General features: G+C 43.5%; 1 protein-coding gene across 1 annotated transcript in view; it reads right to left on the bottom strand.

Moving 5' to 3' along the window:
• Positions 1 to 25,580, bottom strand: part of LOC146822224 (antileukoproteinase-like) — a 371,091-nt gene that overhangs the window by 29,464 nt on the left and 316,047 nt on the right. Inside the window, exon 3 of the mRNA XM_085609438.1 lies at positions 6,648 to 6,794. Within this exon, the coding sequence (XP_085465564.1) occupies positions 6,648 to 6,794 (147 nt within the window). The remainder of the gene's footprint in view (positions 1 to 6,647; positions 6,795 to 25,580) is intronic.

Genomic DNA, 25,580 nt, shown 5'->3' on the forward strand with positions numbered 1-25,580 from the left:
CCCTGCAAGGCCTCCAGGAACCCATGGAGGCCTTTCCGCCTTCACTAAATCGCCAAGAACCGCCTTCAGTAGATTAGGATCAAAACTTGTGCCGACACGACTCAATACTGCAAAGGAAATCCAAGACTGCAGCAGAAGAGGACCGACACTTATGTCGACGTGACTATACCCTGCCAGAAGAAAGCACTGCAGCTGTACGGCTTCTATGACCTAGAGGGATCGTCTCGGCCCAACGACCCCAGCTGTTCACAGCTCCATTCCCGAGAGCCTGTACGCTTCTGCAAGTGGCCCTGTCAGCCTCCTCCTGCCCCGCCTGCAAGACCGCAGCCTCTCTATGACGGTCCAATGTGGACATAACTCTTCCATACCCTGCGCATCTCCATACCCGTGGCCGCTGATCTGGTAGTTCCTTACTTCAATCTCTAGTGACACACTGACAACCATGACGTACCAGGGTTGGCAGTCTACTGACTCCCATTCACCTCTATTACTCTCCGCGGACCACAAGAGCCACCATCATTGCCGGTATCAACCACCATGGCATAGATACTGAACCCTGCACCTCTTCAGGTGCCCCCAGTTTCAATTGGCTAGACTTTGGCATGGAAAACCCTGCACCTGGCCGCCCCAGTGCCACTGGTAGTACAGAACCTCCTTTAAAACTGACCCTTGCCCAGTACCGGTATAAACACCTGGAGACTGGAAAAGTAGGTTGTGTACTTACCTGCTGATGCATAACCCTGCCTTTTTTTCCTTAGGATTGCATTTCCTTCCAAATGTTGAATCCGACTGTCTACCTGTTTCAAGTACCCAGTGTTACTGATTGACAAGCTCGAAAGTATTTCTTGCACATGCAAAGTTTTGATCGATACTATGCCAACCTATAGCCAGTAATCTGAAAGTATTGCAATTAAAAAATACTTACTTGTAACTGAGTTAAGCTTGGTTCCTAGATATTAAAGTAAGTAAAGTAACATATTTTTAAAACTTTTTTACAAACATTGGCCTTGAGTCAGTCACTGACTGTGTGTTCCTGCCTTGTATGAGTGCATACAACAAATGCATTCACACTATCCTCTGATAAGCCTAACTGCTCAGCCCAGCTACCACTTGATTAAAAGTAAGGTATTATCTACTTTAACCTCTGCCTTTGGGGACTCCCTGGACTCTGTGCACACTATTCCTCTTTTTGGTATAGTAGGTACAGACCCAACTTGCTACAAATACAATAAGGCGTCATCATTGTAAAGTGATATTTTTTATTATCTGTCTTCCCACCATAAACAACAAAGGGGAGGAGGTGGTCTTGCCTGAGAACCTATTCCTTAGGGTACTTGTATTTGCAGAATAGCATGCCCATCACCTCTAAAGGACCTGTGAGGTCTAGTGGATACGTTGAGTCCATAAGGTCCTTGTTGACCCAACCAAAATACCTCTCAGCTGAATTGCACCAGCTGGGACTGCACCTGAGGATCCTAAATGGGAGCCACTGCATACTATCTGATGAGTAGCAATCCCGAATGAAGACTGTCTGGTCACTTGTATCCTTAGCACTATTTCTAAATATGAAGCCAACCATTTGGAAAATAGCTTTAGATGAGCATTCAGGAGTAGAATTGTGTCATAGGCCCCACCCAGCTGCATGTCCTTACACAGTTATGAGAAAAGTGGTAAAGAGGAATAGGACATGATAGCGATAAAAAACCCTCTAATTTCAGGTTGAGAAGCAATGATGAAAATCAAGGGGTATACTGTTGTGCCCCAATGTTTTATCTTTCATCAAATGTTTGGGTGTAACCTATTATTTCTTCCACTTGGCAAAACAATGTGTATAATCTTTAACAGGGAAACTGTGCAATGAGTAATGACTAACAGAACTATTGCCACATGAGAATAGGTTTGGTCTGCCTTTGATCTGAAAGATTCATACAAATATTCAAATCATTAGTAACCCTTAGGGTGGTATTCAGGATCGAGCCTGCGGTGTTCACTTCCAATCAGATTGGAGTAAGGTTTGCATTGAATAGAGTAAGCCAGGTAACTTGATGACTTCTAACCCTCTTCAAAAAAGGACTGATGGGACTTTGTAAAATTGCAGTACCTCTCAGTCCTGATTATGATAACCTCCTTCCAAAGGATCCGGTACCTTTCCTAATTTGCCCATGGTTCTTGGAGATCCTATTTGCTTATGTTTGTGCTCTAGGGCGTCAATATCAGTAATCAATACTGGTTCCTTTTACATGTATTGTATCAGTTTCACTGATCAATATACCATGCATGAGCTATGCACCACAATTTTCAAAACTTCCCTAAAGGGTGTAAGGAGACCTCAGGACAGTCAGCACTCCATTTTATCCCTCATAATGCTCACTACAAATTCCCTTTGATGGAGAAAGGTGATTTTGAGTCACCAGCAAGGCAGGCTATTAGAGGACTCAGAAAGGTGCACCTCCAAAAGTAAGGTAGTATGATGCGGAACAATGGTAAACAAAATATCACACTTAGTTACTAGTACATCAACCGGTAGGGAAGACGCCATGTGTCCAGCTAAAGCTCAAGGATGTGTGTAAAATGTGAAATATTTCCTTGTTAGCATGAGGAGGTGCCTTATACCCCCATAACGCAGGTAACTAGTCAAGGCAGTAAGAGTCCTTGCAAACGTTGGGTCTCGGCCCATGGCTTGCAATTTCCTGTCTATACACGGATCCACTATGACATTCAAGACACCAACCATGAAGGATAGAGAGATAAAAAGGGGGAGAAAAAGTGAAAAAATTAGTTATGTCCACCAGCAGGCCAAACAACCACTGAGGTTGCTAGTACACACAAAGAGGGTCACAGAAACAGATGGAAAATCACAATAAATAATCATAGGTGCTAACACTACCCAAGGGGAAGTGTTTCACAATCAGTAAGGTTACGAATCTTCCCTTAGAGTTAAAGAAAGAGCCATAACCCAGACCTACTCATCCCTTTCACAGTTTGCACATCGGTTCACGTCCTACGCGAGATGATCGAGCAAACCTTCCATTACACTGTAGGTGTTAGCAACCATAGCAACTTCATGATTGAAAAATGACCAGAAATATTTATTTATGCGCCACATGCTAGTAGTGCATAGAATCATAGGATCAGGTCTAAGTGTGAATGAAGAAAGGCAATAAAAGGTCAGCTGAAGTTAGTTTTGCCCAGCATGCCAAAGAGCAGGAGAGGAGAGTCCATAATGGGCATTGAAAACAAGAATGATCAGGCTTATTATGAATGCAGTGAGGCCATCAATAATAAGACCGTGGGTTATCAAATTAATCAAACGTGATACATTGCAAGAGGGGCAAATATCAACAATTAATGTGGCACCTCGTATGGCACTGGCTTTAAAACAAAAGTAAACATAGCCATGCTAAGCTACCCAATTTTGTTGGTTCTCAAATGGCACTGTAGATACCGCAGAATGGGTACTAACATGCCACATAAAGTAATATGTATGAGGGGCAGAAACATTTTAAGGCATGGACAAAGTGGGCAATTGCTAAGGGCCCACCTTCTAAGGGCCCCCTGGTAAAGTGAGTGGGACAGTCAACATTCCTACCATAATAACATTACTCATAAAATGAAGCTACATTTACTAATTTGAGAGATGAGCATGCTTAGCAGAAACTTAGGGCCAGGTTTTCCAAGACTTTTCACAGCGAAAAGTCAAGCAAATTGAAGCAGAGCATCATACACCCTTGCAGGCGAATCTACTGACTAGTGCAAAAGCTATGTTGCACTGGGAAGGAGACCTTTTTTCCAGCGGAAATATCATTTTGCTCTGCTTTGTGCCACTTTGCGTCAAGGAGACTTTACCTAATTAGTAGAGTCACACACATTCTTTTACGCAAAGCCCCATCTACCAAGATAGCCAGATCTGGCTTTGCGTCAGAAACGTTACACTTCCTTGTTGTAGGCTCTAATATGGAGAAACGTTTTAATTTCTCCAAACGTTCCACATATGTAACGAACAGCACACACACAATGTTTGGAATATTTAAGAATGTGTCTAGGCATAAGGTTTTGCAATGGAAGAGTATACTTCTACTACAAATCTAATGCTAGGCAGTACACACAGTTCTGCACAACAGTGCAAAGGTTGCACATGGCTTGAGGCAATCTGTTTGTGCACCAGTGCAGGGGTAGTGTGCATCAGGGGGCCATTATTAATAAATATGGCCCTGAAATGCTTTATCCCACTTGAGAAATGCAGCGCAGTAAATTGTACCCAGAGCCCCAAAATATATCTTGCCTGGGGCCCCACAAACCTTTAGGATGTCATTGAAGAGGAGATCTAGGGTAAATATTCGCAGATGCCAAATACCACAGCTAGAGTCCCTGCTCCCAACCCCAACAATAAAATACCTCATTATTATATAGAATATACACATCACAAGTGATACAATTATCCAGTGGCCCTGGCCCTCAATGGAGGGAGATTGAAAAGCATGATATCGCATCTGACATCTCACAGTCAGAACCCAGTGACTGCTTGAAACACCCTAGGTTTGGTCAACCCACTCTAGATACAGTGGGCTCAGAGGAGATCACATTGTGCATTCCTGCTGTGCTCAGATAATTCATCAGTTCCCATATGAACTTCCCAATAGCACAGCTTCACTGGGGTAGTAACCTCTCAGAATCAAGAACTTCGGCACATCACTGGGAGAGTCAAAGGAGTGCCACTGCTCTCCAAAGAGTAGATGAAAAGTATCAGGAAAACATTGAGCATGCAGATAGAAGTGCTTAGGGCACTCTGTCGCCGCCCCCGAAAAGTCACTGAAGATCCTGACCATCTATCCCTGCAAAGTGATTTCAGGGCAGTAAGGCGATGACAGATGCGCACGTAAAGATCAAAAGTATGTTGTCAGTCAGTGACCGAATCGAAAGTGGCATCAACAGTAGGAACACTAGGTTCACACAGATGATGGTGCACCACACAGATTGCACTTTGCAAAGCACCCTGAATGAATGGCCACAACAAGGTGCCACAGGGAGCATAGAGCAAAGGCATTTTGGGGCAGATTTATGAGCCCCTTGCGCCACTTTTGCGTCACTTTTAACATGGGAAAAGTGACGCAAAAGTGGAGCAAGTGGTTCATAAATCTGCCCCTTTGTTTTTAGACAAAGGGAGTCCACAGGGCCCCAGATCAGTGTTCAGTGGAGCATGGGACAAATAGGATCCTCTGAAGAAGAGCTATAAGTGGCGACTAAGTAGAAAAGGACTGAAAGATCTACCAAGATGACTGTAGGCCCAGCAAGAAAAACGATTGAGAGAGCAACCACAAACAGTGATAGTAAGTGCCAAGTGTCTCCCTGCTTAGTGTGTCCAGGACTGACACTAGACCACTTGTCCAAGTAACAGAACACAGATGGCAGCCTGTAAATGAGAAAGGTGGCTAGAACAGCCTCTCGCAATGTTCAAGACTCAAGTGTGTGGTACTCTGTTGACTACCGCATCCTGGGGACCTCTTCATTCCAATGAAATTACAATAAATACCAGAGCAAATCAAATCCTTTTCCTTTATTTACTGTTTTAACACTTCTTTTCATTTTAAAAATGGTGCTTTGCAGCCCTAAGCACATGGCACGGTTCTCCAATGGTCCATGCACAGGATATGCGTCTGAACTGCATGATGAGTGTCTAAGTGAGGTAGTAACCAGTTGTGCAATTGAGCTTAACTTATGGCCATACTGTTTTTCTGAAGACCAGACACTATGCAGATTAAATGGGAATTATTAATTCCATGGGAAGCATAATAGTAAATTAGATCCTTTTCATGAAGCTTTAGGAACTACATGACTCCTACAAAAGTTACTTTTTATGCAGAAACTCATTTATAACCCAACTGTTGTACTATAGCGTACATTGTGGGGATAGCTACCATTATAAATGTAAGTTCTTCTACCTCCGCTGCCCAGGGCTATACCTGTTGTTGAAGGCCTATAACAAGGGAACATGCCTTTGACAACTGGTATAGCCCGAGGTAGAAGGGCGATAAGGCTTTTAGAACATCCCACCCACTGCAGGTAGAATGCTCGAAATTAAAAAGGGAGAAATAGAAAGACAATCTTTGGAATGTTGAAGCAGAAGGGTTATACCAGCCGTTATAAGCCCGGAGTCACTTCACTGTCTTCAATGGAGCTCTCAACATTCCAATGTTCCAATTATAATTATTTTACCAGGGCTATTGTTATCATTGTTATTATTTGAATCTGATGCTTTATTTATATCAAATTAAAGCACCGCCCTTAATTCCATTCTAATCAGTTTGCCTCGTGATCTCAACTAAACAGAGGTGATATTACATGTTCCCTAACAGGTCAAGAGTAATTATCACCTACTGTACTACACAACCTGATAGAGTCTTTTCATTACAAGCGACACCTTTTTTACCCATTGTTCTCCAGCATGTCCTACCGCATGGCCTAGACCCCATTGATCTTGGCCAGGGGCGGTGATCTTGGCATTCTCCATGGTGCTAGTTGTAAGTCTGACGCTATCACCATACATTACGTTAAGTAACCAACGTACTTAATGTCAGTACCAAAGGCTCCACCTGACAACGCCATCAACAAAGCTGACAATGGTGCCCCTTGCTCCCTGGTGAAGTTACCTATCAACGGATTCGAACACTTCTTTCCACATATGATGAGGCAGCACTTCTGCTTATTCGGGCAGTCATCGTCCACGCAGCACGTATCGCGGCCACGCTCGGGGCAATGTGCAGCAGCCAATGGGCACCTTCCTGCTTTCAGTTTATCTGAAAAGTCACAGGTTTGACAAGAGAAAAAAAGATGATGTTGCACAAAGAACTCAACTCAAAATACAGTATTTAGCAAGGCGGTCTCAATTAAATGCCTTTTGCGCCTGGAGTTTGGAGTGCTGAAGTGCTGGGGAGCCTCTAAAGGAAAGTGGGAAGGGATGTCCTGGATGGCAGCATCACACCTGTCTCTGTGGCACCTATCAAGAGCATTAGCAGAAATGGACAGGCCCCACTGAAGCCCGCGAGGAGCACCATAGGATGTGCCTCTGGCACCACAGTCTGTCTCCTGGTACTGCGGATTCGATATTTTGGAACTATTGTTTGATTTAAAACTGCAATGGATGCATTTTTGACATCTCTAGCTCAGGGCATTTATACATCGATTTTCCAAGCTCATCATTTGTTCTCAAAGTTGCAACTGCAAATACATCGATTCTATGTGATTTTCTCAGATCAATTAATTAATTTTATGCTCCAATCATATGCTTAATTTTTTATCAAATTTGTCAGGCTTTTGTTTCAGCAATTCTGAAGTAAAAATTTGGATTTTTCTTTTTTTTGTAAGGATAAGACAAGCACGATATCTCCTCCCAAAAATAAAGGAAGTCGTTATACACTCGAATACAAGGGTTACCGCCCACAACAAATGCCGCAAACCTGTTAACTAGAAACTATTTCAATATGACAGATGCTACATAAGGTACCAAACCAAAAATATTATTACAAACTTTGAATTTGGAATACTGAAATCAAGTACTCATTCATATTCCCTCCTCCCACTATAGAGTGTGAACGTGGCCCTGAGTCGTCTAAGTTTCTGCACAGTAAAAGTTACAGGTTGCAAAGTATAACCAAAAAAAAATGAGCCCAGCCAGTGATATATAGAAGACTCATACATCAATAATAAACAGTAGCACTCATCATTCAAAACAATGCAGGGCATATGGCCAATAAAACAATCAAGGAAGTCAAGGAAATGCACATTTGAAGCTTTTTAGGGTAATGGGTGGAGAGAAAGGCTTGGACAGCTCAACGCCTGTGGGTAGGATCTGCAACAGGAGCCTTACCTTAATGGCTTTAAATTCAAAAGATCCTGGACAGAGGCATGGCTCAACTGAGCAGAGTTGAAGATCAGAAATTATGTTTAACGACAATAAAAGTGCCTTGGGAATAGTAGGAAGTACCCAGCCTGTTGATGTTCTCTGACTGCTAGTGTACTAAGAATCAGCTGGAGGGCTCTCCAGATTCTCCTTGCTCTGCATGAAATGGATCGAATTGTAGACTGTTCTTGTTACCTCATGTTGCAAATGTGTGCATTAAAATAACACATAATACAGTGCAAGTGGGTTTTGGATCAACCCCTTTCTGCCATAGGCTCTCATCTATCTTTCAACATTTGTCCTTATTTGGATTGGATGTCTGTCACTATCATGACCTTTAGAGAAGGTTACAGTCTGTATTTTTGTTCCAGTTTAGTTATGGTAATCTGGCATCAAGCACTATACTTGTAAGTGTGGAAGGTACTACATGTTGCTGCCAATCCACCCTCTCATTATGTCCTATTCCTCCACTTGTTCTACATATGCTCCCTCCTGCCCTCCCATCATCCCCATGTCCCTCTCCCTCCACCCCCCCATTCTACACTTGATAGCTGGTCTGCTGTCATTGGTCTCTGTCCTCAGCCCACCATAGCTTGGTCTCTGTCATCTCACTTGCTTCCTGGACAGAGTACTGGCTCTGTTATACAGGGAAAAGAAGGAGTTGCTGGGCTGTTGAATATTATATGAGCAGGAGATTGTCCCCACATATGTTGTAAACGTGTCTAGCTCATTCGGCTAGTTGCCTGTCAGTCCCTGCCCTAACCTCTTGAGCTAGGTTTTGAGCTGAACAATGCTAGTGCACCACACCACTTACACACTGGTGCCAGCAGTGCACAGCACCCCACCTGCCAATTAAGGTGACCCAGTAGCAGACAAAGTAGCTCTAGCTTCCTTGTGGGGGCTTTGTAGCGCATCTTTTACTGCAATTCATTTTTGGGGTGGGTGCAAGCACCCTGCTAATTTGCAGTCTGCTAATTTGCAAGGTTGATGGTCACAGAAATACAGCTGAGCATGGATATGAATAACTATTCCTCTTTTCCATCATGACATTTAGCTTATCCTGGAATTCATACCTGTATGCATCACTGTCCAATGCTTAAATATCTGGGAATTTCACTGGAAGACTCCCCTTTCCTGGAAACGGCATTCTTGCTTTACTCCTGATGTCCAGCCGCTAGTACCCTGAAACCCAGCTATGGCTGATCCCCTCCCCCCAATCTGATGAGCCTCTAGCTCAAGGACAAGGGGTAAGACAAACTGGAGATGGCGCAGAACTATCATTTATGGAATCAATGGCACAGTGTATACAGGAGAATTTAATTACTAGCTCCTGTCAAAAGGCAACAGAAGGGAGATGCACTGGGTAGTTTGTGGAGCTAAATGAATTGCTAATAATATAAACACCAATCATAAACACATCTGGAGTTCTTAAATAGTGGTATTGTCCACTACTTGTGCCCTACATCCATAGTTAACGGCACTGAACCTGAATTATAGCCCCGGGTCTCAAGCGAGGGCCTACTGCAAAGGAGACACCCTTAAACATCTGTGGGGCATATTTATAAGAATGCTGGTGCCGGGCAGCTCAGCAATTTACAGCAGAATGCAGCACACATAGAAATAGGAAAAAACAAGGAGAAGTAGATTTACTTCTCCTTGTACACCTCACTTCAAGATTCCCAGGTTTACAATTCCTAGGAAATCTGTGAATGCATAAAAAACCATTGGAGTTGCGTGGTAACATCCACCACAACGTCCACGGAATGCCTCTCTTACCCAGAGTAAGGCGATGCAGCAATTTGCGCTGCATTGCTTTACTCCATATTTGTGAAACTGTTCAAAGCCACACAAGGTACCCACTTTTGTTGGCTTTTAGGACTCTGTGCACCTTACGTCTGCAAACCAGTGCTAAAGTGCTTATGTTCACTCCCTAAAACATGGAAAATTGGCTTACAACTTATTGGCCTATTTAATTTACTTAAAATACTGTAGTAAAGTGGTATACTGAATACCCAGAAATTATTGTGCCACCCACTTAAGTAGCCGCTTAAAACATATTTCATGCCTGCTATTGCAGCCTTTGTGCAGTTTTAAAATGCCATTTCAACCTTTTGCCAGGACTATATCTTCCTTTTTTATTATGCATAAGTCACCCTTAAGGTAGGCCCTAAAAGCTCATAGGGCAGTGTTAATGGTACTTAAAAGTAGGATATGTGGCTGTAACTTGTCACTGTACCATGCACTGCGTTCTCAAAAATTATGTGATTTGAGATGTCATAAGTGTTGTTATGAATGCTGTGATTTCAGATCCTATAAATGATGTAATATGAAAGGTTATAAGCAGTGCATGGAGAAGGCACAAGGTATAGTTAATACATGGCTACTGATTTCACTACACCTTGCGTGTAGGTGCGTGAGCTATATTAATTTGAAGGTGATGCCTACATTCCTAAATTTAATGTATAATTGTAACATTAAAAAACAAAATCTTTCAAATTGTAGTGTCTAGCGTTGTTGAGTGGAGTGCCGTTAAGTGAAGTGTTGTACAGTACAGTGGAGGAGAGTATCGTACAATTTAGTGTCATAGAGTGGAGTAGAGCTGAGTGGTGTAGGGTGTAGTGGAGTAGCGTACAATGGAGTAAAGTGTCACAGAACGGAGTGACATTTAGTAGAGTAGTTTGGCATGGAGTGCAATAGAGTGGAGTGATGTAGTGCAGAGTCAAGAAAACTGTCTGTAAACTTGTACCGTGGTGTGAAACGTTCATGGCGTGGAATAGAGTGGAGTGCCACAGAGTGCATTAGAGTGTTGTGGAGTGACGTAGAGTGAAGTGTTGTAGAGAGTAGTAGAGTGTGGTGGAACAGTTTTAAAGAGTTGAGCGGGAGAGAGTAACATAGAGTGGAGTGGTGTAGAATGGGATAGTGGAGAGGGGTACAGTGGAATGGAGTATAATGGATCAGCCTAGACTAGAGTGGCATAGACTGTAATGGTACAGAGAGTGATTGGCGAGGAGTGGAGTGGCATAAAGTGGAGTTGTGTGTCGTACTCTAGAGTGGAGTGGCGTAGAGTGGAATGTCGTAGAGTGGAGTGGCATAGAGTTTATTGGCATAGAGTGGAATAGGGTATGGTTGAATGGCATAGAGTGGAGTGGATTGCCATAGAGTGGAATAGCACAGAGTTGAGTGGAGTGGAGTGACGTAGAGTGGAGGCGCGTAGAATGGAATACTGTACAGTGGAGTGTTTACAGTGGAGGGGCATAGACTGGTGTGCGTAACGTACAGAGGAATAGCAAAGAGTAGTGTAGCATAGAGTGGAGTGATACAGAGTGGAATGTTGTACAGTAGAGTCGCGTGTCATAGTGTGGAGTGGTGTGTCGTCATCCTGGACTGCAAACTCCCCATGAAACGTCAGGTCAATGCCATTTCCTCCGCCTGCTTCCACACGCTCTGCATGGTCTGCAGAGTTTTCAAGTGGCTCCCCATCAGCACAAGGAAAATGCTGACTCGGGCCCTCATCACCAGCCAACTGACTATGGCAAGGCCCTCCTTGCAGGCCCCACCACTGAACTCATGCAAAGACTCCAGAAAATCCAAAACGCAGCTGCCCAACTGATCCTTACCCTGCCCAAGAGAACATACGTCACCCAGCACCTGAAGGACCTCCACTGGCTCCCAGTCCAGTAGAGATGCCATTTCAAGCTTCTGACTCGCGTCTACAAAGCCCTCCATGACCAAGGACTTGCCTAAATGATCCACCGCCTGCATTTCCTCTGACCATACAGGACTCTCCACTCTGCACACCTCGCTCTCGCAAAGAAACCAAGTATCCATCACTGCTGCTCCGAAGGATGCTCCTTCTCCCACCTCACTGCCAAAGCCTTGAATGCCCTTCCCTACACCTCCGCACCGCACCCTCACTGACACACTTCAGGAAGGGACTCAAGACCTGGCTTTTTGACTATTACCTCCTACAGCACAGCACCTGGAAATCCTCTCGAGTAATAAGCTGCAATAGTACGTCTTGATAGATTATTGTAGATTGGAGTGGCGTGCCTTAGAGTGTAGTGGTGTATCATAGACTGGAGTGTCTTCCAGTGGCTTACAGTGGGGTAAAGTGTCGTACAATGGAATAGAGTGCAGGTATATAGTGTAGAGTAGAGTCCAGCATCATAGAGTGGAGTGACATGTTATCGGGTAGAGTCAGTGGCATGGAGTGTAGTAGAGTAGAGTGGCTTAGAGGAGAGTCTACTAAAGTGTCATAAATTGGAATGCTGTGTTGTAGAGTAGCATGGACTGGAGTAGCATAGAGTTGAGTACCATGTTGTACATTAGAGTAGACCACAGTAGAGTGGCGCAGAGTGGAGAGGCGTATAGTGGAGGATAGTGTAGCGGAGTAGCATACACTGGAATAACATAGAATGGAGCAGCATAGAGTGGAATATCATAGAGTGGAGTGGCATAACGTGGAATACTGTAGAATGAAGTGACTTAGAGTGGAGTGGCATACAATTGAATAGCGTACACTGGAGTAGCATAGACAGGATTGGTGTGCAGAGGTGAAGCATATTGTAGAGTAGAGTGGAGTGGCGTGACTGCAGTGGCATACAGTGAAGTAACATAGACTGGAATGGTGAGTAGCGTGTTGTAAAGTAGAGTGCAGTGCTGTAGACTGGAGTAACATAGACTGGGGTGGCATATAGTGGAGTGGCGCAAAGTCATCATAATACATTAACTATAACTCAATCCTCCTCTATTGCATTGGCTGCAGATGATGTTACTTATACCTTATGAAATCATAGCTTTCATACCAATACTTAGTTATGACATCTCAAATGAGATGATTTTTCAGGACACAGTGCATGGTGGAGTCATGAGTTATGGTTAATGTAGTATGAGGATTGAGGTGGGAATACTGTGTACGAAGATACGTAACTTTTAATAAGTAATTTCAAGGTGGCGCCTTAAGTTACAATGCAAGGTATAAGTTACACTGTATATGTAGGTGGGTAACTTATAGTAAAGTGAAGGTGATGTGTAAATTGTAAATTAAAGTTATAACTTTCGAATTTCTAATGTTCGCGTATTTCAAGTATGGTTTGTGGGCAAATAATAAATAACGTTTTTCTAACTAGAACTGATCTTTAACCTTTGGTTTTTTCATGGAATTTCAATGGTTTTTAATGAAAGTGTGTTTGAAACTGCAGCATTGAGAGAAATTTATGAAGGTATTGTTCATTGGACAGTCGTACAGTAAAGTGAAGGTGAGTGTACTGTCGAGTGTCGTAGAGTGGAGTATTGCATAGTGGAATTGAAGGCAGTGTAGTGCAATGTAGTGGGGTAGAGTGGGACACAGTGTAGTACCGTGTTGTAGAGTTGTATAGAGTACAGTAGAGTGTTAAGAAGTGGAGCTGTATAGAGAAGCTGATTGGACAGTGGTGTAGAGCGAGGTAAAGTCTCTTACAGTGGGGTAGAGTGTAGTAGAGTTCAGTGGAGTTGCATTACGTAGTATGGAGTAAAGAATAATCCAGTGTATTATCTTGCCGTAGAATAGAGTAGCGTGGAGTGGATTATAGTGTAGATACATACCGTATAGTCGAGTAAACTTTTATAATAAATTGGAGCGGTGTGCCATTCAGTAGAGTGGAGGTCTGTATGGAACCAGTATAGAAAAAAGTTGTTTAGTGGAATAGAGTGTTGTAGAATGGAGTGTACGGGCACAGATTGGACTGTAGAGTTAGACATTGGAATCTATGTGGATAGAGTGAAGTAGAGTTGTCTACAGTGCCATAAAGGGCAACATAGTTCTATATAGTGCAGTTCTAGAGAGGGGAGTAGAGTGTTGTACAGTGGAGTTGCGTCGAGTGCAGTGGCATGCACTGCAGTGGCATAAAGTAGAGTGCCGTACAGTGTAGTACAGTGGAGTGGTATACAGTGGATTAGCACACAGTGGAATAGCGTACTGTGGAGTGGAATACAGTGTTGTGGCATAGAGTGAAGTAATGTACAATGCAGTGTGGTAAACTGGAATACCATTTAGTGAGTGTCGTACAATGGAATAGCGTAGAATGAAGTGTTGTAGAGTGATTTCGCGAAAATTAGAGTGGCATACAGTGGAGTGCCATATAGTGGAATAGTGTAGACCACGGTGTACAGTGGAATAGCATATAGTCGAGTAGCGAACAGTGGAGCTGGATACAGTGCAGTAGAGTAAACTGGATTGCATCCAGTGCAGTGTGTACAATTGATTTGCGTACAGTGGCGTTGTAAATACCGCAGGGGCATACAGTGGAGTCGGGTAGAGTGGAACTGCATATAGAGGAAGGTTGCAGGGTAAATTCTCATCCAAGGGAGTAGCAAAGCATGAAATTATGTACAGTGAAGTGGCATACAGTGGAGTAGCGTGCATTGATATTTGATATTTCTTAAGCGCGCAAATACCAGAAGGTGTACTGGCATTAAGGACCTTCAGCACTGACCAGAGGAATATAAGGCTTATAACGGAAGAGAAAACAGCCAAGACTTCAGCTGTTTACAGAAACTGGCTTTTAATATGTAATGGCAAGGTGTTCCATAGCTGACAGGTGATAAAGGAAAAGCTGAGGCCACCCCAGGAAGCCTTCTTTATCCTAGGAACAGAAATCAGATATAAGGGGGCAAATCTTTTCTCTGAAGATGGCACTACTTAATTATTTCCTCAGGTAGTCAAGCCCTACTCAATTCAGAGCTTTATTTGCCAGACAAAGTGCCTTGAAGGCAACCCTTTTCCTTAAAGGAAGCCAGTGAAGTTCCACAAATGTGTTTGTTACTGACTTATGTTTGGGAAGTTTTTTAAGAAGGTGGGCAGCTGCATTCTGCAGTGTCTGGAGATTTTTAAATGTACCCTGTAAGGCACCCAAATAGAGGGTGTTACATTAGTTGATACATGACAAAACCAAGGCAATGACCACTGTTGTTGCAACTGAAAAGGAATGAAAGCAGTACTTTCCTCCAGGATCTAATCATCAAAAAATAAGAAGAGATCAGTTTGTTTATATGTGCCCTGAAAGATAGATCTGAGTGAAAGACTACTCTGAGGTTCCGCACCTTGGTGATGGCTCAGGGAGGGAACCAAGAATACCGGGCCACCATGAATCATCCCAAAAACTAGTTTACCACCCAAAAACAAGAACCTATGTTTTGTCTGAAGACATTTAGAAGACACTCAGTTGACAATTGAGCTCGAACACTTGTTAAACCTGTCAGCAACTTCTTCTAGGTGGCCTGCAACAGAGATCACAATCTGGGCATCATCAGCATACGCAACTGTAGTGAACCCAAAAGAGTAAACCAACTCAGCCAAAGGGGCTATGTATATGTTATATAGAGTTGGGCAGATTGAGGACCCCTGACAGGAAAGGGAAAATTATCTAGAATTGAAATTCACCCATGACACACCAATTTTGAATAAATGATCTAGTAACACGACGTGGCTTACCATATCGGAAGCTGCGGAAAGGTCTAAAAGGACTACCTCAGCTCTCCCTCTGGCATCCTTAATAGATTTAATTTCTTCTGAGACAGCTGTCAGCGCTGTGCCATAAAGTGAACTAGTATAGAGTGGAGTGTCATAGAGGGGAGTGGCGTATAGTGGAATAGCATGCAGTGGAGTGATGTTGAGTGGAATAGTGTAAAGTGGAGCCACGTACAGTGGAGTTGTATACAGTGGAGTGGTGTATATGCAGTGCCGTACAGTTTAGTGGGGTACAGATGTATTTGAAATTTTGGAGGACAGTAGATTATGATGTGCAGAGTAACGCAAGGCAGCTACTTTTGCTGCATTGAGTTTCTGCACGTGTACCAAGCAAAGCAAGGCAATGAACGCTGGCTTTACACAGTTTTCTAAATGTTACATAAGTTTTGCTTTGCCCTTGCGACACTACGCGTAACGCAAAGATAACGCAATAGAATGTGCCATGGTATACCGCTGTAAGTTAGTGGTATGCCGTGGTACACAGTGATAACAAGCCAGTGTATAATTGGCTAATGTCTGCTTTTGCAAATTTAAAAGGAAGCCATACTCCTGTTAGCTGACTTTGGGATTGTTATGGCTTCGGTCTTAAACATACGTAAGTGGTAGGTTTTATTGTTGTTCCCACCCTATTACTATTTTCTGAAAGTGGAAATAGGCATGGAAATGTTTGTATCATTTTCTATCCATCAATAGTACGTATCATATTTTCTGCCAAATGAAAATTTATTAAGTAATTTTTTTTAAGTAATGTGGTACATTTTAGGTATTACAGTGGAAATGCATTTACTTGTTTTGACATAATTAGATAGGTAAAAAACTTGTAAAGTCACTGTAGTTTTTCAATGTTTATACCTTTATTTTAAAGGTACCGTGGTACTACCTATGTAATACCTTGGTAGCACCTTGGTACTCTCTAATATTTTTTTATTTGATAGAAACTTATAATTATATTTCTCTACCTATTACGATTTAAATTATAATAATTAAATGGTAATAGGTAGCGAAAACATATCAAACCTAATGCTCACCTATATTAAAGTCCTTAAGCTAGGACACCAGCAAAATGGCCTTAAAATGACATAGTTGCCTGCATGTTTTGTACAGACAGTCATTATCCAATCAGATAATCACTTGTCATCGCTATGTACCGTGATAGTACGCCGAACCTACCTCAAAACTACAGCCTTAAAAGATATCTCTAAGTTTAAAATGCTAATAACGCTATAAATACTTACCCTTCTTCAAACCTGATGAATTTCATCCAAATCAGATTGCCCATTTTCCCGCTATGTAAAGTACAAAGGTCTGTGTAAAATGCATTGGATTTCAAGTGTGTTTTGGAAACCCCCTTATTTCTTAACACCCCTTGACCAAACGCTGCAAAACTTTCAATCCTCCAAAAATGTAACAGATGCAACAGGTCTGCAAAGTTTTGTGGAGATTCGTGAAACGGATATAAAGTTATTCAGAGACAAAAATCTGAGAAATCACTATCTCTGGTAACCCTAACTATCATCACAGAGAGACTGCTGTCACTCTGTAATATATACATATATTACAGAGTGGCAGTAGCCATTCCGTAGTTACGGTTACCAGAGATAGGAATTCCTCACATTTTTGCTCCTTAATACCTTTGCACCCGTTTCATAAATCTCCACAATTCTATGCAGATCTATAGCTTTTTCTACATTGGTGGATGATAGAAAGTTTCACGGTGATTGGTCAACAGGGCACAAAGAAAAAGGAGGGTCCAAAAATGCTTTTTTCCCACCAATGAATTTTCCGTAGACTTTTTGTATTTGACATAGAGGGCAAACAGCCAGTTGGATTTGGAAGAAAATTGGCAGGATTATAGATTAAGGAGTGTAAATGATCCTTTTTGGGGCTAGAGCTAAGTAGGGTAAGTATTTTTTAAGTTATAAGGGAGCAAATCCTTTGCACCACTTTGCGCAACTTGGTGCAAGAGGGACGCAAGGACACTTTGCAGAGCCATGAGTAGCTCTATAAATCTGGAGTAAGGCAACACAGCGCAAATTGCTGTATTGCCTTACTCTGCCCTGGTAAGGCATTCCATGGGCGTTGTGTGGGTGTTCTCATGCAGTTCTCATGGTTGTTGATGCATTCCCAGATTTACCGAACCTGGTAAACCTGGGAATGTTCCAAAAGCGTAACAAGGAGAAATGTCTTCATTTCTTCTTCTTACTTCCTCTTTATATGTGTGCTGCGCTGCACTGCATGACTATTTCATAAATTGGTCCCTAATTATGTTTTTGTTGCTGTCATTTTAAGGTACTTTCGCTAAACCACCATGGTACATGTCGATGCCAAGGCACTATATGATTGGCTAATGACTGCCTTTACACAAGTTTAAGGCAGCCATCTTGCTTTAAGTAAACTTTGGCTGTGGTCTGGGTGGCACTAGGTAGAGAAAAAGAATTATAATGTATATGTTTGTTAAAAATATTATGGGACACAAAATGTGTAACAAGATTTAAAAAACACTGTAGTAAACTATATGTTATGAATATCGTGTACTGCAGTGTATTTTCAAATTCTTACATATTTAAAAATTTGAAAAACACATGTAAGGACGAAATACCACGCAAGTTAAAAAAAAATGTATTACACAAGGTACGTATGTTTAGCGAGCTGTTAGTAAGGTACTTCATAAACACTTTGAAAAATATATAGAAAAATATAATTTAATTTCTGTACCTATTGCCACTTTATTAAAGTGGTAAAAGGTAGGGAAAAACAATAAAATCTACTACTTACCTATACATAAGATACTAACCCAAATACAGCCAAAATGCAGTAAAAATCCTCTACTGCCTTCCCATCGGCATGCACCACGGTATACCGCAAAAGTATTGTGGGATACAATGGCGCAATATATGCCTAATGCTCAGATGCATTTTTGTATCCCGTTACCCTTGAATGATGTCACATTGCCAACACAATACTTTAATGACATTTACAAAGAAATGCAAGGCTACGGTTGGTAAATCTGGAGAAACACAAAGTAGTGCAATTCACTGTCTTGCTTTACTTTTCACACCATATTCTACATTCCTGCCTAATTTAATGTCCATATCTATGCCACTGCACACCACTGCACTGTAAGTCAATACACTCTATGGCACTCCTCTCTATGCCACTACACCACACACTATTTCACTCTATGCCACTGTAGTGTGAACACTTAAATCTATGCCATTGTATTCTACGCCACTCCACCGTAGGCTATTCCACTGTACGCACCTCCACTGTACACCACTCCATTGTATTTCACTCGATCCCATCTCATTCCAGTGTACGTCACTCTAGTATATGCCACTCCACTATACACCACTTCACTCAACGGTATTCCAGTGTGTACATCACTCCACTCTACGCCACTCCACTATACGCTATTCAACTATACGCCACACCACTCTACATTGCTCCACTTTAGGCACTTCACTCTATGCTATTACACTGTGCATAACTCCATTCTATGCAACTCCACTGTATGGTATTCCACTCTACTGTACGCCACTCCATTGTATACCAGCTACTGTACGCCACTCCACTAAATGCTATTCCTCTCTACGCCACTTCACTGAGCACCAATCCACTCTATGCTATTTCACTGAATGCCATTACAATCTACGACACTCCACGGCATGTCATTCTAGTGTATGCTGTAATGTGGTCACATTCAGGTTGAGTAGAAACGACACCATTTTACATGTTCACATTAAATTGACATCTTTTCTTGAACCCTGTATATTGACATTTGATACACATTTAATTGCGAACCTGTGCAGGATAATATTCTCCATAATGGCTTTGCTTATACTTACATTTCGTAGGCATTTGGTCATGCCGCCTTGAACATTCTGTATAGAAGCCAGGAACACTATGCAAAATGTTGTCTCTCATTTTGTCCACTTTGCAACAGAGCAATCACAATAGAATAAACAATTGCAGCCTGACTAGGGCTTCATCATCGCAACATGGATGATATTAATTATAAAAGCAGCATCACCTCCTTGTTTAGTTAGAGGAGAATTTCGCTGACAATGTGAGGTCACTGCACGCCGGAATTCCTGCCCAGCTGATCCCTGTTTACCTCTTGCGAGGGATGCGGCTCAGTTCCACACCAAGATGGGCCCCCTGATGACACTTACCCGCAGGTAATAGAGAGTTAGATCACCCTACAGGGGTTTGGGAGAGCACCCACCCCAGACATACTGGGTTAGGCAGCGCTAGATAGGAGTGCCAGCATGTGAGAAGTTGGCCTGGCATATGCTGGTCACTAGTTATAGTGGCCACCTTGCACCAGTCCAATTCGACTCTTATGGTAGATAGGTTTAAGACAACCTTTTAAAGAAAGCTATCCCAATGGTAGCTGTGGAGAGCAGCCTTCAGGCTAAGTCTCAGAGGAATTTAAAGCACCTTGTTTTACCTTATAATCTCTAGAATTACCAAATGAAAGGACACCACACAGGTATATATATCAAATATATATGTATTTATTTCTAGACACACTCTACTAATCTCTTTATGGGATTAGAAGCCAGGAACACATTCAAATATCAACGTTTCACAATACGTTAAGCACAAATATGGCTAGGGCCCTAGGGGCGTACCAGACCATATACTAAAACAGAGGTTTAGGAAAGTCGACTTGCAGAATGACAAGGCCTAGGGCCTGTAGAATCGCTGGGGCTTCACTGCTGCAGTGAAAGCAGGTAAGTAACATACCCACGGGAGACGCATGCAGTGTGTGAACACAGCCGCGTGTTCCCTATTGATTACAATGGAGCAATTCGCGGTTTGATTTTAAAGTTTTAGGGTACTTCGAGGAAGTCTACATGCAAGCCACTTATAAGGTAAGTAATTTGAGGGCCAACACACACTAGGGCACCGGAGTGCATTAGTTACCTCATCCAGGGAAGCCGGGTGCATAGGTGTCTTTTGGTGTCGGGTCGCGTCGCTGTTTTCTATGGAGACCAAAGAAGATTTGCTGCTTGCATCGACTGAAGAAGTGTACGGTGGAATCCAAGGGTGGATTCGAGATGCAGATGACCTGAAAATTGAAGGAACAGTGTTCACAGTCACTTGCCAGTGACCGGGGGCCAGGAAGCTGGTTGCCCACGGAAGTCGGGTGATTTCAGGTGATCAAGGGTGTTTTGAATCTTCGCTCACGAGGTCCAGGAAGGATCGACGATGACCAGCAGCTGGGTTCGGAGTGTCCCACGAAGTCTGCAGCTTACTGAGGTGTCGACAACCGGATTGGAGCCAACAAGCCTTGGCAACAGCAAGTCTTGTGGAAATCGAAGAAGGTCAGCATTGCAGACCAGCAAGGTCTGAGGGACTCACCCAGCAAGGGAAAGTGAGGGCAGGCCTGGAGCAACCAGGGAAGCCCTTTGAGTTGATAACAAAGTCTTCAGTGGACCCACAGGCCAACGGGCAAGGGATCGCGAAGACACCTCTTGAGGAAATGCTTCACAGGAGCCCACGGTCACTCGGGATGGGGTAGGCCTCTGATTTTCACTGCAAAACTGGCTGGAGGCTTGAGCCACAAATGGTCCAATGCCCAAGTTCGTAGAATGTGGTGAAGGGGTTGCACTCAACAATAGTGCACTTTACCCGGGTATTGCTGTTCCTCATCACTCGTGGGGTCCACTCGCCTCAGCTCTGCTGGGTACTCACAATGGCTGTCGAGAAGTCATGAAATCCACTTCCGGGGCTGCAGGGACTTCGAACTCCGGCGGGAGCGGGAAAGTTTGCGACCGTTGATTAGAGTTTCTGGTGCCTGCCAAGCAGGGGAGTCACTTCTTGACTCCAAGGGAGATTCTTCTGTCTTCCAAAGGTAGTGGAACGTCGAAGGGCCAGGATTCTTCTTTGTAGAGCGTCGTCCAGGGTTATCTGCTTTGCAATGGCAAGGTTTGCTATCTTATACTGAAGATAGGGGAGGGACTAGCTCTATGACCACTCCTCTGGGAGGGTCAGGGTAGGGGGTGGTTACACCCACTTCCCTTTGTCCAGTTTTGCGCCAGAGCAGGGTCAGGTAGCCCCTGAACTGGTTTGAGCTGGCATAATCACAGAGGAGCCTACTGCTCCCCCAGTGAAGGACTTCAAAGCACTCTAGAAGTGCACCCACCCGGCCCCAATACACTAAATCCTGTCTGGAAGGTGGTGATACCTCTCTGTGACAGGATGCCTATTGTTGGGCCTCCTCCACTGCGAGTTTCTGTCAGCAGCGGGAGAGCAGCCCAGTGTCTGTGCTGATGGCATCCATTTTGTGATTGTATCAACAAGAGATGTGTAGTTCCTACAGGACAGGAAGTCGACGGGGAATAAAGTATTCCAATTCAGACTTCAACCTAGTGAAAGTAAGTGCACAAGGGAAGGGAATCCCTCCAGGGTGGAACTAAAACCCTCACACACCCAGCAAGCTAGGTGTCATGCTTCATCATCTGGGTTCTGCTCCTCGTCGGGTCGGCGGTGCAATACCCGACGGGCACCCATACAGGGGCTCTTTGTCGGAGATCTTTTGTTCCCTGCCGTATGGTGCATGCGTGTGAGGGCCCGGGAGTGTAGATGTAAGTGATTTAAAAAAGGTTGGTTAATCTGAAATAGAAGTTTATTGGCTCAGTCAACCACCTAATTAAAAAGGGGGGTGAGTGGCGTAAAAGCTATATATGCTCACAACGGATGAGTGGCTAGCTACGCTCGACTCTTCTGGTCAACATGTTTCGCGCGCATTGAGTCAGGAGGATCTCGTGGCGCTTCGTCAGGACCTATAATAAAGTGAGGTGTGCTCGAAAAAAACTATCTACAGTGTGGTGAGAAAAACAAGGGTGAGAACTAATATGTTGGTCAACCCTTAATAGGCGCCCCTACCTTATGTATTGATTTAAGAGGGGGTCACCTAGGGAAAGAAAACATTGAAAAAATATGAACCCAAAGCCACCCTTGGAACTGTAGGCATTATATCACAAAGGTTTAGTCGACCACCACTAGTGTAGTAAAGTGGTGATCAATATCATATACTCCAGATTATTAATTATACTGGATTCCTACCAGTTTCCTAATCAGTTAATCAATACATGACGTGAGACAAGGTAGGGCAAGGTAAAAAAACGGTTAAAACAAGCAGCACAGCAAGGTTCTGGTTGGAAGCACAACCCTTGTTACATTGAAGAAAAAAGTCATGGTTATGCATGGACTCACCAATTCATGTTAAAAAGAGCTCATCATCAGGTGCATGGCGCGTCCACAGGGGGAGAAACACATTCGTTCCCTAAAGTATAATGGTGTTATGGGGAAAGGTAGAGGCATAGGAAGATATCACAAACATAAAGTCACAGGAGAGAGATCTCCGTCCTAAGTATCACGAGAACATATTGATTTGAGCGTGTGACACCTCTCGTGTGCAATAGTACTCTGATCTGTAATGTGGTTGCCCAGGTGCAGTTAACCGGGGGTGGGACAGAGATGTGCAAGTCCCGGATGGTTTAAAAAGGCTACGATCAAAAGTAATGAATCGACGTGGACGATTCTAACTTAGTGTGAGCTTGAATTTAGATATAGCATTTCTTCGCAACTGAGCCCTGTGTAATTGGGCGTGTCGAAGTGCTCACATGCAAGGTATACAGACGTGTACCGATGGTGGACAGTGATCCGAAAAACTGCGGATGTACTACAAGTGTCTAGAGCGCCCAAGATCGACTCAGGTATTAGGAATCCACCCTCCAAACCGCGCGCCGATATGTACTTACTAAACAGACATCCCCTGGAGGTAATTCAACCTGCCCGCGTCGCCGAACCCGGAAACTGGATAATGGGTCGGTGACGCTTTAATTTATTCAGGTCAGGATTGGTTGTGAGCCTGACACGTGATTGCAAGCGGACCAATCACGGTCTTGGTGACAAATCTCGGTGGCCAATTGTTAGGAATGGTATGACGTTGATGCGTCTTTAGCAATGGGAGATGAAGGCATGTAACTAATGCCGGGTTTAGAAAGGTCTTGTGTAGTGGGCGCCATGTTGGCACGGGCAAAATGTGGAGCGTACCATGTGTTGGAAACGAAATGATTGCCCGTGTAGTGGATACGTCTATAACAATATCCAGTAAAATGATGTACATAATACTGAAATCAAGACGTCACTCTTCATGGTCGCCACGTGGTGATCGGCAAAGAGTGGTCCATAACACTTTATGGGATTGATATAACTGCCCCTCTTGTACAAGACGATAGTCATGTGTGTTTGCTGTGAATGACAGACGTATCTCACACCCCACAGCTACTGATATTAGTAGGTGGTTCATACCCTACTTGGTGAGTTGGGGTACTAAACTCGGGGGCCATGATGTAATGGTGTTGGTCTATAAAACCAAGATAGTTAATAATCTAAAGAAACCATGGGCAGAAATGAAAATATATATAAGGAATATATATAGTGTGATGCCCGTATCAATCAGTAAAAGGGTCACTGAATATTATACCCCTGGTTTGTCGTACAGAGGTGGGTCAATGTCGAAGACCAAGTATCAGTAGGGACCTAGGGTAGTGTATGTATTATCCTGCCCCCTCAGCTATATCGGCAGACACGCATCCTATCGGTTAGATATCATTGACCAAGGTATATCATCGTTGAGGCCAAGTCTATCCAACGAGAGGCGATGTACCCAGCGTTGTTCGAGCCTGAGTAGGGCATGTTGAGACATAACAGGCTGGCACTCAAGGACAATCCAACGTAGATCAGTCGGGCTGTGTTTGCATGCAAGGTAGTGACTGTAAAGTTTTGTGGTGGTTTTACCACATCTAATGTTGCTTTTATGTTCGGTGATGCGTGTTTTCACAGCTCGTGTCGTCATCCCTATATAGTGGAGGCCACAAGGGCAAATTAGTAAGTAGACACAGTTCGTGGAATTACAATTAGTGTGTCTTTTGAGGGCCCATTCGAAAGAGTCAGTGAGGCGAATAGATTTGGCCACAATGGTTTGCCCGCAGCAGGAGCACCCTCCGCAAGTGTAATGCCCCTGTACAGGGGGAAGGTTCCAGAGGGTGTTGTGTGCTGGACTTATTTGTTTTTTCGGTCTCGTGTGTATCAGGGTGTCCTTCAAATTGTTGGTCCTCTTGAAAGCGAAACGTGGTGGGGGAATCATGAGTGTGCCTGCGGATAGTATTCCCCAGTGTTTCTTTATCACTTTTTTGAGGTTGTTGGACTCTGGTGTGAAGGATGTGACACATGTAATGATCTCTCTGGTGTCTTTTGGTCTTACTTCCAAAAGTGCCTCACGGTTGTTATTTCTTGCTCGTTTCATTGAGTCGTAAATCACTCGGGGAGGATAGCCTCTTTGAGTCAAGTTCCCTGAGAGGATGTTGGCCTCAATTTTGTAGTCTGTGACAGAACTACAATTTCTCCTGAGTCGAAGGAATTGGCCGAACGGCAAATTATCGCGCAGGGCTTTGGGGTGATGACTGTTATAGAGGAGTAAACTGTTCTTATCAGTGGGTTTTCTGTAGAGAGTAGTACTTAACCCTGTGGGTGTCAATCTGATGTTTAAATCCAGGAAGGGGATATCTGAGTCAGAGATATGACTAGTGAATTTCAAAAACTGATTTTTGGTGTTGATCCATTCACAGAATTCGTGACAGGTTGTTAAATCACCTTTCCATAGAATCATGACATCATCGATGTATCTTTTCCACAGGGTTAGGTTAGGTCCAAAGGGGTTGTCCTCGTTCATTATTACTGTCTCTTCAAACGCTGCCATATACAGGCAGGCCACACTGGGGGCAAAGGTACTCCCCATCGATGTACCTTGGGACTGATGGTAAAGGTTGTCTTTAAATGCAAAATAGTTCTCAGTAAGAGCTAATGTTGCCAGATCCATGATAAATGTTATGGGAGTGGGAGATGTCCATTCCCTTTTCTGTAGGGCCGCCTCTATCACCGTCAGAGTAGCTTGTTGCGGGATGTTGGTGTAGAGAGCCTCTACATCAAGGGTCACTAGGAAGTCAACATTCTCGGTGTTCTGTATTCCCTCAATAATATTCAAAATGTCAGTTGTGTCCCTGACATAAGAAGGTGTCTCTTTTACCAAGGGTTGTAGGAAGTAATCACAGAATTTAGAAAGAGGTTCCAAGAGGGAACCTATTCCGGAGACAATTGGTC

This window comes from Triturus cristatus, chromosome 6, assembly GCF_964204655.1.
Source record: "Triturus cristatus chromosome 6, aTriCri1.1, whole genome shotgun sequence".
Taxonomy (NCBI): Eukaryota; Metazoa; Chordata; class Amphibia; order Caudata; family Salamandridae; genus Triturus; species Triturus cristatus.